Source organism: Pristis pectinata, chromosome 2 (genome assembly GCF_009764475.1).
Source record: "Pristis pectinata isolate sPriPec2 chromosome 2, sPriPec2.1.pri, whole genome shotgun sequence".
In the NCBI taxonomy this organism is placed as follows: Eukaryota; Metazoa; Chordata; class Chondrichthyes; order Rhinopristiformes; family Pristidae; genus Pristis; species Pristis pectinata.
In genome coordinates, this window is record NC_067406.1 from 116521328 (window position 1) to 116539228 (window position 17901).

Sequence of the window (17901 nt, forward strand, 5' to 3'; positions counted from 1 at the left end):
AATAATAACTTTCCAGACTGGAGAAATATCCTGTCCCCTTTAACATGTGGCTGGAGGTTTCCTAGCTTCTTAATTTCTCTCTTTACCCTTTCTCGTCAATTCAATTTCATTTGATTTTCTGTACCAGATGTAACTGTATTTTACTTTCCTCTGTTCCTCAACTAAGGAGATATACCTTTGGTCTAACCATTCATTCATTTCTCAGATGCCCTAATTCCAGAAAATTAGGTTGCAAAAATATTCAGTGTGCAACCTCTCATGCTACATGATTCTATGCTGCAGTTTCCTGAATAATATTGTAAATGGATATGAATTGTTTTAAATCCTTAATATCACTGATCTAATGACAATTTTAAGTGGTGGATTATCAATGAAATAAAGTAATGAAATGGTAAATGAGAGCTTCTGGACTTCAGTAGTAGTGGCTCTGCAATTGACTTCTACTCTGTTATATCAGCACAGCCTTTTACTTGGGATAGAGTTTTGGATGTTTCCCAAACTATTATTTAATGTTGTCACTTTATTTTAAATCTAACTTTTTCTTACTTGCATATTTTCTTTTAAATCTATTATACACATTATGGCTTTAAGTTTCAGATTATTCTTTGAAAAAAATAAGTTGCTTTGTGCACAGAGTTGATAGATTTTATTGTAATTGTGTGCTAATATAGTCCCTCTTAATTTATAAATTTACTGTTCTTTTATTATTGCTATGGCAACCCTTAGTCTGTGTGGTCTTGTAGTCAAAAAAAATTGGTCATTACATTTGATAACTAGATTCCATAGAATATTCTGCATTCTCCACTCCACGCATGATGCAACTTTGCCATTCAAATTTAAGTATCTCACTGAGACTTTGAGAGATATAACTAGCATATTAATAGAAGCAAATCTGCATACTAAGGGTTCCATTGCTTGAATAAAGATTTATGCATGAATGTCTATACTTCATTTGTTCTTCTTTTATTTTCTTGCTTTCTCTACAACCATCTTGCATAGGCTGGAGGATTTTCCTACTTCACCTACAAGTACAGTCAAACAAGAATTTCTGTATGTTAAACTAGCATGATTTCAGCTTGCATTTTTAACTTAGCAGAAATATAAAAAAATATAATTCTTCTCCAATATTATGTTGTAATGTTATGCTTAAATCAATCCTCGGAAAGATATTTTGATTTCTTTTAAATATTGTGGTTTGTTGCATTGAAACTCGACAGAAATTTTTTAATAGTTAACTAATGGTAAGATTTTGATGGAGGAACTAACTTGTAGTTTTGACTTTTTATATATTGAGTTTAAGAAAAGATGTTTTCATTATTTTTTGTACAGTTTGTAAACCATATAATCCTAATCTGATTTGCAGTTCTGGAGTTTAATTTGATGAAGGATGTGTGAATTATTTCTTGATCTATTAAATAGAGATGTATGCAAGTCCGCACTCAATGCATGTAAATTTAGAATAATTTCATGCATAGGTTAGTGCTGACCTTAGAATCATGTATGAAGTTAGATTTGTTGACATTTATTAAGAGTACAGGTGAACCCCATGTTATGGGATGTTGTATTCCTAGAAAATGGTCCATATCACAATTTTCTAACAAGGAATTTATGTGAAAAATAAATTGTATTTTTTCACAAATTCCATGAGAGAGAATTTTATTCCTTATCTCAAACTTCTGGGTAATGATTTGTGAATTCTTGAAAGGTGAATTTCCATTACCCGATCGACTGTAATGAGGAGGTCACCTGTATGAGAAACACTATTTGGCCCTTCGTACCTGCACCACCCTACTAGTCACACCCTCCCAACCTGAAAATATCCTGCTATTCCTATTCTGTGTTTTCTTTCCTTTGATGAATCCTCCCTCCTTAACCATAAAGTGCAGTTCTGTAGGCACAAATTCTGTTTTATAAACTCTTGTGTAGTGTCTTGTCAAAGTCTGTCTGAAAGACAAAATACTCCACATCCCTTTATCTTTTATGCCAATTGCAATGTCAAAACACTCAGATTTGTTAAATATGATATTGTTTTCATAACTGTATATTGACACAGCCCAGTTCTATTAATATTTTCTAAGTGCCCTGGTATCATGTCCTTAACAATAGATATCATTTTCTCTTCCACTGATGTCAGGCTAACTGTTTTGTAGTTCCCCAATTTTTTTTTTCTCTCTCCCTGCCTTCAAAAAAAAATTATGTGCAACATTCCAATCAATTGATTCCAGAATTGATTGAATTTTTGAAGATGATGCTCAGCACACCCCTTCTCATTCCACTGCTTTAGAAACCCCAGGATGCAAGTCATCAGGTCCTGAGGATTTATAAACTTTCAATCCATTAATTCCTACATAAGTTCTTATTAATGTTAATTTCTTTCATCTCGTCCTTCACACTAGAGATGCTGTCACAACCATTTCCAGGAGTTTATTACTCTTATTTCCATGAAGACGAGCACACAATATTTGTATAATTTCTCCTGTTTCATTTTCCACCTTGGCTTAATGATTAGTTCAGATTGAAATTTGCCACTTTTTTTTGTACTGCATGAGAAATTTCTTGAAGGGAAGTTGTCTGACAGACATGAGAGTTCAGCGATCAGTTGCCTTAGCATAGGTGTTATATTCCTGGCTTCTTTCACACAAGTGATGACATCGTCAGTGTGCACATTGCTTGGTTGTTCATTAACAACTGAAATTGGTGAAAAAATGTGCAAGCAATCACTTACATTTTTCACTCATTTTCAAGCCCAATACCGAGTCATCAACCACACATGCACTAAAGGCCCTCTGCTGACATTTGGAAGTTTTGCTCTCTTCTTGTATCTGCATGGCTGATTATAGATCTACTTATGCAGCAGAGCAGTTCTTCATTTCTGAGTTTGGGTGCCTACAGCAGCTTCCCACTGCAGAGATCACTACTCGGATCATTGCCTGCCTCACAGTTGCATGAGACCCCTTAGAACATGCATGTTTGTAATCATTGGTGGGAGTGGTCTGCAGCCAGACGCATGGATACATCTGTTTCCTCTTTCCCCCTTGTTTTCCACTCTCTCTATTGAGGCTAATTGCTGTGGTTGTGCTAGAGAGTATTTTTAAAGACTTGAAAAATTTTGCACAATTCCTTGCAGCAATATTATGCTAGCTCTAATCTTTGCAAGTATCTGCTTTTGGGAATTGTGCAGATCACATTTTAGTGTGCCAGTTTTGGGGAGGGAGTGGTGCAGGGAAGCACCTTGATGGATTTGTAAAGGCGATTTTCACCAACTTAGCAATTTTGCTTTTGTGGGTTTGGCAACTGTGTTCAGGCTAAATACAGCACGGATACCAGAAGTTTGTGAAATCTAATTTGTTAGTAATGGTGACTTGTTTTATAGTTGTTATTAAAGGGATAGGAGGAATAGTAAAGGTAGAATTACTTACTAGGACATCATCCAATAACTGTTACTCAGACTCGCAAAGTTATGACATTGCTTGCTACAAGTGAAGATGAAAGATTGTAAAGTATTGTTATGAAGGGTTACGTAACTTGAATTTTGGTGGATTATTTTCTTGGGTCAAAAAAAAGAACAAAAATGCATATTTAAAATTAGCATGTCATTTACAGGGCAGGTTCGAAAAAATGTCCTCAATGTTCTGGGCAAACAGAAAAGCGACTGTGCTGTTACAAGTTTCTGCATTAAAGCAATCAATTAATACTTTTAAAAGGAATATGATTGTTGATTCAAGAGAAGAGTTTGTTGGAAATGAATGGGAACGTGATTGGGTTAGATGGCTTGTGAAAAAAAAACTTGATGAGATAATTGGTCTGTTTCTATGGTATAACACATTACAATTCTACATTTGTTTGATGTTTGCCGTATCATTGGTAGATAGATTTTGAAGGTTTAATGTCTTTTGCTTATCTTTCTAGAACTGTAGTTAAATGCAGTATTGCCAAATCTCAGGCTCTCTACAGTGCCCAGAGAGGACTGAAGACCAACAACACAATGGTTATAAAAGTAGGAGCAATCAGCATCAATATCCCACAACATCCTGCTACACTACATAGCATGATGGTTCGGAGCTCTCACCAACTCTCCAAACAGATTTCTGATCTGATTCGTCAGCCATCAACAGGGTAAGCAGTTTGTAAAAATAAAACTCGAGTTCATGCACTGTGCATTATGTAAGGTAATGTTCTGCATTGGTGGATTATGAACACATGTAAAAATAAGATTTGCTAGCTGTTGACAAGTCCATGTCATTTGCTTTCTACCATCTTTGTGGCCAAATTGCTAATGGTTAACTTGTAATTCTTTCAAATACAAGCAACAATTAGTTGTACTACAGTCAATCTGGTTTTTGTGTTCACTACTTGCGTTGTGTTCTTCTCTACACTGGAGTGACCAAATGCAGATTGCGTGAGCCCCGAGCTTCTGGTTGCTCGCTACCTCAGTCCTCTGTGCTGGTTCCATTCTGACCTTGGCTTCCTTGTAAGATTTTAACTTCATCTTGATGTAGCTCAGCTGGACATGGCTGGAGAATAGTGTGGTTTAGTGCCTCACAGAGGAAACAACTTTCATTAAGTAACAGGCTATAGTTGCAAAAAACAGGCATACAAACCAAAACGATAGGAATGTGGTGGTTAATAAGCAGAGAAACCACTCACAGTTATGGTTGTTGTCTTCTTGCTCATCTTCCTGAGCTGGTCATGGTTGTTAAGCAAAGGTAAGCATGGCTCTAAATTGTCAACTATCTCTTTGGCTTAGATTCTGCTTTTGTGTTGGATGTAAAGGGCAGTGAAGTCCCTTAAATCAATCAGTGATTTAGATACACCTTCTCAACTGAACCATCCTTTTGTAAGAAAACAGGGAGCAAGATGAGCTTTTCTTAGCCAGGGACCTGTCCAGATTACTGCTTATTTAGTTTGGTTTGGCTGAATGCCCTTCATAAAAGGACTAAACACTGTCATCCATAACCCCTAACCAATCTGAAGTTTGCCACATCAAGGCCTGTTTTCTGCCCAATGTCCTTGCCATCAATAGTTTCTAACTCCTACCCAGAGACATACCAATAATTCTAAAATGACTGTTCAGAATAAACAGGTTGTAAATCAAAAAAAAAACTGCAGATGCTGGAAATCTGAAATGCACTCAGAAAATGCTGGAAATATGCAGCAAGTTGGGCACATCCGTAGAAAGAGAAATAAAGTTCAAGTTTAAAGTTGGATTGGAAAACAAGTTAGTTTTAAGTTTTAGAGAGGTGAGGGGAGAAAAGGAATGGATCAGACAAAGGGAATATCTTGGTTATGTAAGATCAGTTGGTTCTAACATTTACAGAGTTATCTGGTTAATAGATTAATGAGGGAACTTAGGGAGGAAAAACAAAACAAAGGGATATCATAAAGCTGTGAAATACAGTCGAAGCTGATGCCAAACCTGAAAACTAAAGGAGAATGCTGGAAATGCCTGCTGTAAAGTGTTGCATTTGTAATATTAACTCGGCCTTTTTCTCCCTACAACCACTACCTGATGTGCTGGGAATATCCAGCATTCTCCTTTTGGTTTCAGATTTAGCAACCAGGTCTGACCTACATTCCATGGCTTTAACACGTCCCTTTTGTTTGAATAACTGGACAGCTTATGATGGGCCATGGTTGGATTACCCACACTGTAGGTTGAAACTCGTATCCAAATTATGGCCAATAGATGTAGACAGATAATTACAGAGTATAACCTCAATAGTACTTTTCTGAATGAATATCTAAAGCTGACTGTGGAAGGAAGGTGATTAACCATTATATTGTCATCAGTTAACTGACCTAACAGTGCATCCATTAAAATATCTAAATAATCAACTTGTCCTCATTTTCTAAACTAAACCTGTCTTGCAGAAATGATAAGTTTGGTTCAGATTTAATTATGGAATGTTAGGAAGAAATAATGATCAACATTTGTTAGCATTATTTCATGGTAGCAGTAAAAATGTGTTTGAGGTTTTTCAAAATCATTAAAAAGTCTTTCAAATATACCTTAGCAATAAAATCTTTTCAAAAAACAAAGTTATAAAATATTACTTAGATCCCTTTGCCAAGACTCAGATGTTCTTTTGTTTATTATATATAGCATACCAGTGCCGAAAGAGGATGTTTCTACTCCCCAACCCTCTGAGAAGCCACCTTCAAGTGTCAATCAAACTCCTGTTGAAACAAATGAATTTCCTCAGCTGCCAGAGGGATTGGAGAAGAAGCCAATTGTACTTAAATTTAGTGCCTTATTGGATGGCATCACCATTGGCGCTGCATTACTACCATCTCTTAAAGCAGAATACAAAATGGGCAGGATGAAAAGCCATGGAATGACAGGTACTAGTGTGTCAATGTCTTCAAAAGGATTGCATTGGTGTGCAAATCTTTTAATTTTGACAAGATGCTTGGCTATATTCCTGATCGGAATCTTAAAGATTTTGAAAAATTAATATTTTCTAATCAATAAGTGAAAATGTCAAACTACCACTGCCAAGGACATTTGTTTGTTATAATTAAACTTGCCTCTAAAGTAGTGTGTCAGTTTATGTGAGTGGAATCAGTAATTATAGGACTAATGGATTGAAAGAAAATTTATGAAGCTTGTCATTCTTTTAGAATTGTAATTGGTAGGGTTTCATTGAAATAAGCTGTACTTATTCAATGTGCAAGTTAACTCAGTGGCCTGGATCTTATTGAACAGATTTGGAACATAATAAAGTGGAGGTTTTACATCAGTTTAGATTCAATTACAACTCATAGAGCTGAATGTACAACGTGTACAGTATTATCCTTTATGTGACCTGTTTTAAAAACTAATTCATAACACTACATTTTGTGATTGTAATGATGGTGAAGCTATTACTATTTCCAGTCAACAGCAAGTAACTTTTCACCCAGTAATTCAAGGAAGTCAGCTGAACTGATGTGAATTTCAGTTTTGTTTTAAAATGTATTGAAAATCTTGATCTGATTTACATGAGGTCTAAATGGGCTTTTATAGTGTACAATGCCATGGTTGTGTAGTCAACCATCTGGTCCTGTAAATATCAAATTCTATGTATGTATGTTTTCATTGCTTTACTTCATACAAATACTTAAAAATGTAAGCAATGTTAATTTTTAAATATTTTATTGCCATTGCTGTATGTGTGGCATCTAGTTCTCGAAGTGCCCCAATTTCTTTCCAACTTAAATTTGAGGATGGAAATCAGTCACATAATCTCTCACAATCTCTGTTCCTTAGCTACTACTTCCCTCTAGCTCCTGTGCCATTGTCTCAACTCATCTGTTGCTGCCCTAATCTATATTGTTGTGCCTCCATGTTGCACCATTCAACTGTTAGTTTACTAGCCTCCCATTTTACTCCTTCATAAATTTGACCTCCTCTGAAACACTGCTGCCTTCATCCTAAACTGCTCACTTATCATTCTCTGCTTCCTGACCCCCACATCCTGATCCCACGATTGCTTCTATTACTATACTTGCATTGCAGTATCTGCATATATGATGAGCTTATAGACCTGTGCCACTGTTTCCTATTCTGTCCATTTCTCATTCTAGAACCTTTCAGTTTTGTATGTGGATGGGAAAGTAACTGGGAAGAGAGCTAAAATTCATCTGTCTGCATCCCCATCTTAAAATTCCCTGTCACTAATCACCCACATGCAGATCACATTACTCCACTTCCTAGCCAGCCTAACTATCCTGCTGAAATTTGGAACAGCTCCCTGTCCTAATCCATTGAGAGAAAGCACAGGAAAACTATGAATAGTTTAAGGCTATTTGAACTGCTGTCATCTGAATAAAATGGTGCAGTAACTTTTGAGGAAACATGGGAGTTAGTACTATTTTCATATGTTATTAAAGCTTGAATAAGACTGTTTCCCTCATGTCTTCGTTGTGTCAAGACTTGAATCTCAGTTAGACATTGTATGTTATGGGGAATAAGAGGCAAATGCATGAAAAGGTGTGTGATCACTGAGGCATATACAGGTGGTAGTAGCACTGCATGTTCTCCAAATGGAAAAATGTTAAACTCTCGTCTTTCCTTCTTGTTTTCAGTGGACTTTGTTATGTAATTACCAGCAACAGTTAGTTAAAGCTGTCATAGCTCCAATGTAAATATTCTGTTATTACATATCTTCTTCTATTCACTAGGAGCCCAAACAAGGTTCACATTTGAGCTGCCCAGTCACAGGCTGCGCTTCCAGTCCAAAGTAACACCTGTTGATGTGGCTGCATTGCCTCCATCAGCCAGCCTTAACCTACCACAAGTTACCATGTCTGGCGAATACATCATGGAAGAGCATGACTGTCACCCAGACAAGTCCTGGAATGCAGATGAGTTCCCGTTGAAACAAGGCAACTACCTACAGGGAAACTATTTGCGATGCGTTGCTGAGGTATGCCTGTGATTAGAAAATGCTGTTTATATTAAACTAGTAAATTATGTTTAAAAACAAGAAATTTCCTTCATCTGTATTGATTATGCTTGTTTGTTTGCAGGTTGGTTCTTTTGAGCACAACTTGACAACAGACCTTTTGAATCAGCTAGTCTTTTTACAGAAAGTTTTCATGAAAGAGGTCAATGAAGTTATTCAGAAAGTATCAGGTATGCAATAAATTTCATTATGGCTTGAAATTAATCGAAAGAGTGTTTGTGGATCGAGCCAGCGACCTTACCACCAAAGTAAAATTCAGTAGCACTCAATATGTCGACCACTACAATTTGTTTTCCTTTGCATGATTTGAAGTGTGTCACTGAAAATATGGTGGCACTGGTGTTTGAAGGGAGTAGAGGTGGTGAGTTGGTGGGAGAAGAGAATAAGTGGTGGTCTGAGTGGGGCTTTCCATATTCCAGGAGATGATGGTGGAAGAACGGGAGATGTGGAGATGAGATTGTGGCTTGGGTTGCAAGGTTCGGGTTTGTAGAGGTGGTCATGGTTGAAGAGTGGTGGTTCTCAATATGGAGCGGAGCTGAGAGCAGGTTAATTTTTTTTTAAACATTCAAAATGGACATCCTCGTTGGGTATGTCACCTCACTTTAGGAAGGATATGAAGAGTGCCAAAATGCTTTACCATAAGGGTTCCAGGAATGAGGGATTTCAACTGCATTAATTTGGTGTTATTTTCCTTGCGACAAAGAAGGTCAAGAGGAGACTTAATAGATATGTGCAAGCTCACAGCTGATTGAAATAGGATAGATGAAGGGAAGCTATTCCCATGTATAGATTGTTCAGGGATTAGGAGCGCAGATTTAAACTTTTAAATAAAAATGTATGAAGTGGATGTGAGGAAAAGTTTTCTTTACATATATTGGCATTCAATGCCTGTAAAAGTGATAGGACTTGGCAGCTGAGGGAAAATAATTTGCAGTTCGTAAGGAAAGAGAGGGGGAATTTGGACAGTCATGATTGTTATAAAAGGAGCTGTCATGGAGTCAATACAATGAATGGCCTCCATCTATGTCATGATAATTTTATGATTCTATGAATGACAATAAAGATTGCTACAAAATTGAGAATCTCAGAATATCAGCTTAGAAGTTGTTATGAAGGTAAAATTGTAAAGGTGTAATTCTGGGTCTAGTATGTTGCAGTTTGTGAATACTCTTGTTGAATGGGATAGATTGGGTATTACTTATTTTCAGGATCTATTTGTTGGAGGAAATTTCACAACGTTTGAACAATTGTCAATTAAATATAATTTACTAAAAACTCACTTTTTTCAAAATTTGCAAATCAGAGACTTTCTCCAATCTCAAGTACATACATTCCCTATAAGTCCTGATAAGAACTTACTAGATGCAATCTTTAATTTGAAGCCTTTTTATGATGGTTCAATATCTAAGAATTATGGTAGGTTATCAGGAACGAATAAGGCTCCTTTAGACAAAATTAAAGATGCTTGGGGACATGATTTGCAGATTTCAATTTCTGAGGAAACTTGGAATGAAATTTTTAAATTGGTAAATACTTCATCATTATGTGCGCATCACTCCCTCCTTCAATTTAAAGTGGTCCGTAGAGCTCACCTGTCCAAAGACAAGTTATCGCGTTTTTATTCGGATATATCTCCTTATTGTGCTAAATGCAATAATGGAGAGGCTTCTTTAATTCACGTGTTTTGGTCATGTCCGAGTCTGAAAAAATACTGGATAGAGGTATTTCAAACCTTTTTGTGCTTTTTAAAAGAAATTTTAAGCCAAATCCTTTAACTGTATTATTTGGGATTGTTGGAGAAAAAGATATAATTCTGGAGACTTCTGACTTACACATATTGGCCTTTATTTCTCTTATAGCCAGGAGGGCTGTGTTGCTTAAATGGAAGGAAGTTACTCCCCCCCCACTGAAGTTCAATGGCTACGGGATGTTATGTCATATCTAAATTTAGAGAAGATATGTTGTTCAATTTCTGGATCTAATCTGGACTTTCAAATATTGTGGGGACCTTTTTTGAACTACTTTCAAAACCATTGATTTGGTGCTTAAAGTACAGATATTGGCTAATACTATTATGTCTTTAGGGCTTTATTTTGTCTTTTTTTTAACCAGACAGCTTTGGTCTTGGTAGTGGGTTTAGATTTTTTTTATAATAAAATTATTCCAATGTATTAACATTAATTAGTTATCATTTCTGTTTATCAATATGAGGTATTGTGATTTCAACTGTGATTCAATACAATGTATTTTGTAACATTTTGTCTTTTCTTTTGTTTCATGTACTTTGTATTTTCTATCTGGAATTAATGAAAAATATTGTAAAAGAAATATTGTAAAGAATTTCGACCAGTTGCCAAAGGGAGAATTGGAATTAATGAGTAGATTCTAAGTTTGTGAGAGGAACCAAATATGGTGGTTTTGGTTTCCCAATATTTAGTTGGAGGAAATTTCTGCATATCTAGTGGTGGATGTGGGACATACAGATTTACAATTTGGAGAAAGCAGAAGTTGCAAAAGAAGTGGTGGTGAGTTAAATTTGGGTGTCATAGCAGTAATTTTGGAAGCTGGCAACCTGTTATAGGAGGATGTTTGCTGAAAGTGTCACGAACCAGCAACAGAAGAAACACACTGAGCATGGTTCAGTGTTAAAAACTATTTTATTAATCACTACTTATGATAATACGTAAAATAAAAGTAAAAATGTTAGTATGTTAGAATTCAAAAATGTTAAACCTTGAACGTTAACCCCTAAAACTAAACTCTTTGTGTGTGTGTGTGTGTGTGTGTGTGTGTGTGTGTGTGTGGCAAAGTCCCAAACTCCAAGTTCAGGAATGGTTCTTAAAGTTCAGTTCCGCAAGCCATAAGGTGAAACATGAGCAAAGGTTTCTTCAACAACCACCGTTCTCTGAAGATAAGACGTAGACGTAGAGAAACATAGAGAGAGTAAATACGAAATCCAAATGTTCCACGATGGAACCCAAACGACACTTCAGTGTTTACTCGGTAGTGACTTCCTCACCCCGAAAAGCATCCGAATCGTGGTCGTCCACACACAAATACCTGTTTCCTTCTACAGGTCAGCAACAAAGTGAACTCCACCGGATTACTTCCAACTTCCATACATGGATTTCAGTGGCAGACACAGCTATTGTTTCTCATCCATCGATAGAGAAAACTAGCAGGCTGGTGTCTCTCTCCCTTCTCTCTCTCTCTCTCTCTCTCTCTCTCTCTCTCTCTCTCTTTCTCTTTCTCTTTCTCTTTCTCTTTCTCTCTCTCTCTCTCTCTCTCTCCCCCTTTCTTCTTCTGCTTTCTTCAACAACGTCATTACGTCCTTTATCTTCTATTGACGTAAGCACGCCCCACACACACACTCTCTATCTTAAAGGGACATTCACTGAGTCCGTAACAAAAGGCAACACGTTGAGAACACATAAGGAAGTCAAAAGGGACATCAGTGGTGATTTGTGGGTGCAGGCAGAGCAGATATTACTGGGAAATTCTTCCGCTATGACTAGATAAATAAGAATGCAGTGAGGTATTTCTGGTCCTGACCAACCAAATAATTGTGGAAAGGTTTCAAGAAGGATAGTGGATGCAACCGCATCAGAAGATGCAGGCCAGTTGAGAACATTGAGGAAATGGATTACCAGGGATTCCATTTGAGTGTTCACATTTTGTACAGCATTAGTAAATTGAATTAGTGCAGTTTCAATCTGTATTGTATAACATATGGCTCACAGCATAGGTCCTTCTAGCCCATTTTCTTGGTGACAGGCCTTGGGGGGCCTGCTTGCCAGTGGGACCAACCCTAGACCAGAGAGAGACCAATTAGATATTCAGGAAAATATATCCAAGGACCATGTTAGGTGAGTTCCAACCTTCTTAGCCTGACTCCACATCCAGCTCTAGACCTTGGACATAAAATTTACATGGTCCTGGTGGGTACAGGTCTTTCAAAGCATAACACTGGAGTACATTATTGATTGGTACAGGTTTATCAGTGTCTAGCAGTGGGGTACATTACTGGTGGGTACAGTTATGGGAAATGTCATAAGGACTACCAGAATGTGGCGAGTGGAACAACCAAGGATCAGTGACTGAAGCAGTGAGAGATATCAAGAGGGCAGTGACAATGAGAAGGCAACAGAGCAGAAGTGAGTGTACTAGTGAGGTGACAGTGAATGGAGCAGCAAGTAAAATGGTATTTGTGTGTTCAAACTTGACTAAACATATCAAACGTGTTTTTTGTGAGTGGCCTTCAGAAGCAGCTTAAATTGTACTTGGGCCCTCCATAGAAAATGATGTGAACTACTGTTTTAAATAAAAATTATTTTCATTTACATGCCCTTGTAACAAACATTAAATGTTAACATCAATCTGCAGGAGGAGAGCAACCTATACCACTGTGGAATGAACATGATATTTTAATGGATGGAGAAAAGCCCAAAATTTTGCTCTACTCTTTGAATCTACAGTTTAAGGTAATTAATATAAAACACTGATGCTTAAGTACAGGAGTCATTCTGTATTGCATTTACTTTTAAACCTATTATAGAAGCACCAATTACTGGAAAGAAATTCTTGTCCTTTACCTTATAATTTGCTGATGTAAATAACATCAGCTTCTGCCAATGTACAAGGTGTTAGTGTGACAGAAATAATAGCTGGTTCCTCTGCCTCTTTCACTTGCACACCAATAAAGAAACTAATGCCTAGATTGCGCACTACTGAGAAGCTGGTTTTTGTACCTATGGCTTTATGCTGAAGGATGTGGATCCATACAGAAATGTATGGTAGACTTGGTGAAAGTAGCACAGCATAGCGGTACAATTATTTTTTTTACTGAGCAGATCATTTACAATTAGTAGCTTTGCTTTAATTTTACCTTGCAGAATAATACTAGGGGTAAGAAAAATATCTGCTTCAATGTTTATACTGTGTTTATTTTGTGTCTAGGGTATCCAGGTTACAGCAACTACTCCTTCCATGAGAGCTGTAAGGTTAGAGACTGGACTTATTGAACTGGAACTTTCAAATCGCATCCAAGCTAAGGCGCAGCTAGGTGCAGGCCGTAACAGCAGCTATCTGAAACTGTTTGGTAAATGTCAGGTTGATCTAAACCTGGCATTAGGACAAATTGTTAAACATCAGGTACACATTTATCAAATTAATAATACTAACTATTTAGCTTCCTGAATACTAACTGTAATGTGGTAAATTGCACTTAATGTTACATATATTCTGACTTGCATTGCATTAAATGTGACTTAATGATATTAAAAGAAAAATGTGTTTTGATGAAATACTGGTTAAAGAAAAACTAATAAATTATATTCCTCAAGCTGTATATTTCATGAGACATTTAAGAGAAAAATGACAGATGTTACCATATATATTAATTTGAATATGGAGTTCAAGCTTATCTCTCCTTGGCCTAGTGGCCATCAACAGATCCCAAACTTCATCTACCACTCTCTGTACTCTTTACGTTACAAACTGTGATCAACATATTTATAGTTCTTCTACACATTTCCTTGTTTCTTGTTTTCCTCAATTTATATTCAATAAAGAGTTGCCCTGCTTGTTATTTCTGTCAGTGGGGAGTAATTTATATCTGTAAATTAACTTTTCCATTCACATCACTGGTATTTAACAATCTGTGCATATCTATAGTGCGATAGGTTTCTTGGTACTTGATGTAAACCATCCATTCCTAAGCACAAACTGGTTACTCCTATGCCCTTGTTTTTGCTGTCCAGAACCATACCCTCTGCTCTTTATTGTCTTGTATTCCTGCTTGTCCTCAAGCACACAGCTGTATCCTGACCTCCCACTCTAACTTTCTCGATTTTTAAAAATATTTTCGTTGGTTATTGATCTGATTTGTTTTCCCCTTGTATATAGTTGTTGTTCTATTATTGATTTTAGGTCTATGAAGAAGCTGGTTCAGATTTTCATCAAGTAGCATATTTCAAAACACGGATTGGATTGAGAAATGCATTGCAAGAAGAGATCAGTGGTGCATTTGATAGAGAAGCTGTTCTCATCACACTTAGTCGACCAATCATATATGCACAGCCTGTGGCCTTTGACAGAGGTATAAATTTCTATCTGTCATTTGATAAAGAAAGATTTATCTGAAGCCCTTACATTCTTGCTTCCACACCCTGTGTGAGGAAAGGTATCCAAGTTACATTTCCTCACACAGGCATAGTTCAGCCTAAGATTTGTGTTGAGTGTTGTCTCAGTCCAGCATCCTCCTCAATGCCTCCACCCCCGACTGCTCATTCACAATATTCATAATGCCATTTGACCTCCCCTGTGTGCTAGAGTTCTGTCTCTAGAGCATCCCCCACACCCCATCAGTGTTTTCAGTCACACAAATTCTCTTTCCATTGCCACCAAATCTGATATTGTGGCCATAACAGAGACTTGGTTGAGAGAGGGACAGGGATGGGTGCTTAATGTTCCAAGGTTTTGATGTTTTAGAGAAGATAGAGAAGGAGGTAAAAGGGGCAGGGAAGTGCACCACTAATCAGGGACAATATCACAGCTGCACTCACAGGGGAAATAATGGAAGGCTCGTCTACTGAGTCTATATTGGGTAGAACTCAAAAATAAGAAAGGTGCAATCACTCTGATGGGATTATACTACAGACCCCCCAGTAGCCACTGGGACATTGAGGAACAGATATGCAGGCAGATTAGGGAAAGCTGTGAAACTAATAGGCTTGCTGTCATGGGGGACTTCAACTTCCCTGATATAAACTGGGACCTCCTTAGTGTAAGAGGTTTAGACAGAGCAGAATTTGTTAGGTGCATCCAGGAGGACTTCTTAAATTAATATGTAGATATTCAAACACAAGGAGGGGCCGTACTGGACCTGGTGTTGGGTAATGAGCCTGGCCAGGTGACCGACCTTTCAGTAGGAGAACGGTTCGGGAACAGTGACCACAACTCCTTAAGTTTTAAGATAGCTATAGGTAAGGGTAAGTATGGACCTTGCGGGAGAGTATTAAATTAGATCAGAACAAATTACAAGAGTATTAGGCAGGAACTAGGGAGAGTTAATTGGGAACAGCTGTTTCTGGGCAAGTCCACATCGGGCATATGGAGGGCATTTAAAGACCAACTGCACAGAGTACAGGACAGGTATATTCCAGTAAGAAGGAAGGACAAGGATGGCAAGGTAAGAGAACTTTTGATATCGAGAGAGATGGTGATTTTAGTCAAGAAGAAAAAGGAAAAGTATGTAAAGCGTAAGGAGCTAGAATCAAACAGAGCACATGAGGATTATAAAAGAAGGCAGAAAGGAACTCAGGAAGGGAATTAGGAGAGCCGGGAAGGGCAATGAAAAGTCCTTGGCAAGTAGGATTAAAGAGAATCCCAAGGCATTCTATACATACATTAAGAGCAAAAGGATAAGTAGGGAGCAGATAGGACCACTCAGGGATAAAGGAGGCAACATGTGCTTGGAGGTGAAGGGTATGGGAGAGGTCCTTAATGAGTACTTTGCATCAATATTTACTGAGGAGATGGATGTGGAGGATAGGGAGATCATTGTGGAGCGTGCTAATAGACTTGGGCATTTTGCGATAAGGGAGGAGGTAGCGTTGGGTCTCTTAAAGAGCATTAAGGTGGAGAAGTCCCCAGAGCCTGATGGGATATACCCCAGGTTACTGAGAGAGGCAAGAGATGAGATTGCTGGGGCCTTGACCAATATTTTCACGTCCTCTCTAGCCACAGGCGAGGTCCCGGAGGCCTGGCGAGTAGCGAATTTTTTCTATTATTCAGGAAGGGAAACAGGGAAAATCCGGGTACAATAGACCAGTGAGTCTTACATCAGTGGTAGGGAAGTTACTGGAGCGGATTCTTAGTGATCATTTGGAAAACCATAGCCTAATTAGGGACAGTCAGCATGGCTTTGTGTAGGGCAGGTTGTGCCTTACTAACTTGATTGAGTTTTTTGACGAGGTGACAAAAGTGATTGATGAAGGTAGAGCTGTGGATGTTGTCTACATGGATTTTAATAAGGCGTTTGACAAGGTCCCTCATGGGAGGCTCACCCAGAAGATTAAGATGCATGGGATCCAAGGTGAATTGGCTGTTTGGATTCAGAACTGGCTTGCCTGTAGAAGACAGAGGATAGTGGTCGATGGGACTTATTCTACTGGAGGTCTGTGACTAGTGGTGTTCCTCGGGTCCATACTGGGACCTCTGCTGTGTGTGATGTATATAAATGACCTGGATGAAAATGTACATGTATGGGTTAGTAATTTTGCAGATGTAAAATGTAGAGAGACAGTGCACTGTTAACAGTATGACCCTTAACAGTGTTAATGAGCAGAGGGATCTTAGGGTCCAAGTTCATAGCTCCCTGAAAGTGGCTACACAGGTTCATAGGGCGGTAAATAAGGCATATGGCATGCTTGCCTTCATTAGTTGAGGCATTGAGTTCAAGAGTCAGGAAGTTATGCTGCAGCTTTGTAAAGCTTTAGTTAGACCACATCTGGAGTATTGCATTCAGTTCTGGTCGCCCCATTATAGGACGGATGTGGAGGCTTTGGAGAGGGTGCAGAAGAGGTTTACCAAGGTGCTGCCTGGATTAGAGGGCATGTGCTATGAGGATAGATGGGACAACCTTGGGTTGTTCTCTCTGGAGCGGCAGAGGATAAGGGGAGATCTGATAGAGGTTTATAAGATTGAGAGGCATAGAGAAGACAGCCAGTATCTTTTCTCCAGGGTTGAAAAGTCTCATACCAGAGGGCATGCATTTAAGGTGATGAGGGTAAGTTCAAAGGAGATGTGCAGGGCAAGTTTTTTTACACAGAGTGGTGGGTGCCTGGAATGTGCTGCCTGGGGTGGTGGTGGAGGCAAATATGATAGGGGTGTTGAAGAAACTCTTAGATAGGCACATGAATGTGACGGAAATGGTAGGATATGGACATTGTTTAGGTAGAAGGGATTAGTTTAGTTCAGCATTTTATTACTAATGTAACTGGTTCGGCACAATATTGTGAGTCAAAGGGCCTGTTCCTGTGCTGTACTGTCCTATGTTCTAACTTATAAAATGGAGGGAAAAGGATTTATGACAGAAACCATAGCAACCCTGCTGAATCAAACCATGGTAATTTCTGCATTAGAATGCAGTAAGTTAAAGATGGTTATATCCAAATTCTGACTGAAATAGCATTGTCACCATACACAGCAAATTCTGTGTAAAAATGAGCCAGAGTATGTCTTGAAATATATGACATCGTCAATCTCAGACAAAATACTTTGGCGATGGAATGCTTTGAGAGAGTAAACATTTAATTGCTGTATTGCAGTAAAGAAACTGGTATATTGTAAAAAGCTGTACATGACTTGTCTCATCTCATCTTAGTACTTAGATATGCACAGTTAAGCCAGGTATTAACTCAAGTGTTCCTCCGTCTTAATACCAGTAAGTTCC

General features: G+C 38.1%; 1 protein-coding gene across 5 annotated transcripts in view; it reads left to right on the forward strand.

The window, feature by feature from the left end:
* Positions 1-17901, forward strand: part of kiaa1109 (KIAA1109 ortholog) — a 285307-nt gene that overhangs the window by 202056 nt on the left and 65350 nt on the right. For 4 of the 5 annotated variants that reach the window (XM_052035089.1, XM_052035112.1, XM_052035104.1 and 1 more), the window contains exons 50-57: positions 1000-1050; positions 3910-4116; positions 6104-6342; positions 8164-8408; positions 8512-8617; positions 12831-12928; positions 13404-13598; positions 14376-14544. In XM_052035089.1, the coding sequence (XP_051891049.1) occupies positions 1000-1050; positions 3910-4116; positions 6104-6342; positions 8164-8408; positions 8512-8617; positions 12831-12928; positions 13404-13598; positions 14376-14544 (1310 nt within the window). The remainder of the gene's footprint in view (positions 1-999; positions 1051-3909; positions 4117-6103; positions 6343-8163; positions 8409-8511; positions 8618-12830; positions 12929-13403; positions 13599-14375; positions 14545-17901) is intronic. The other variant, XM_052035096.1, reaches the window with a different exon arrangement.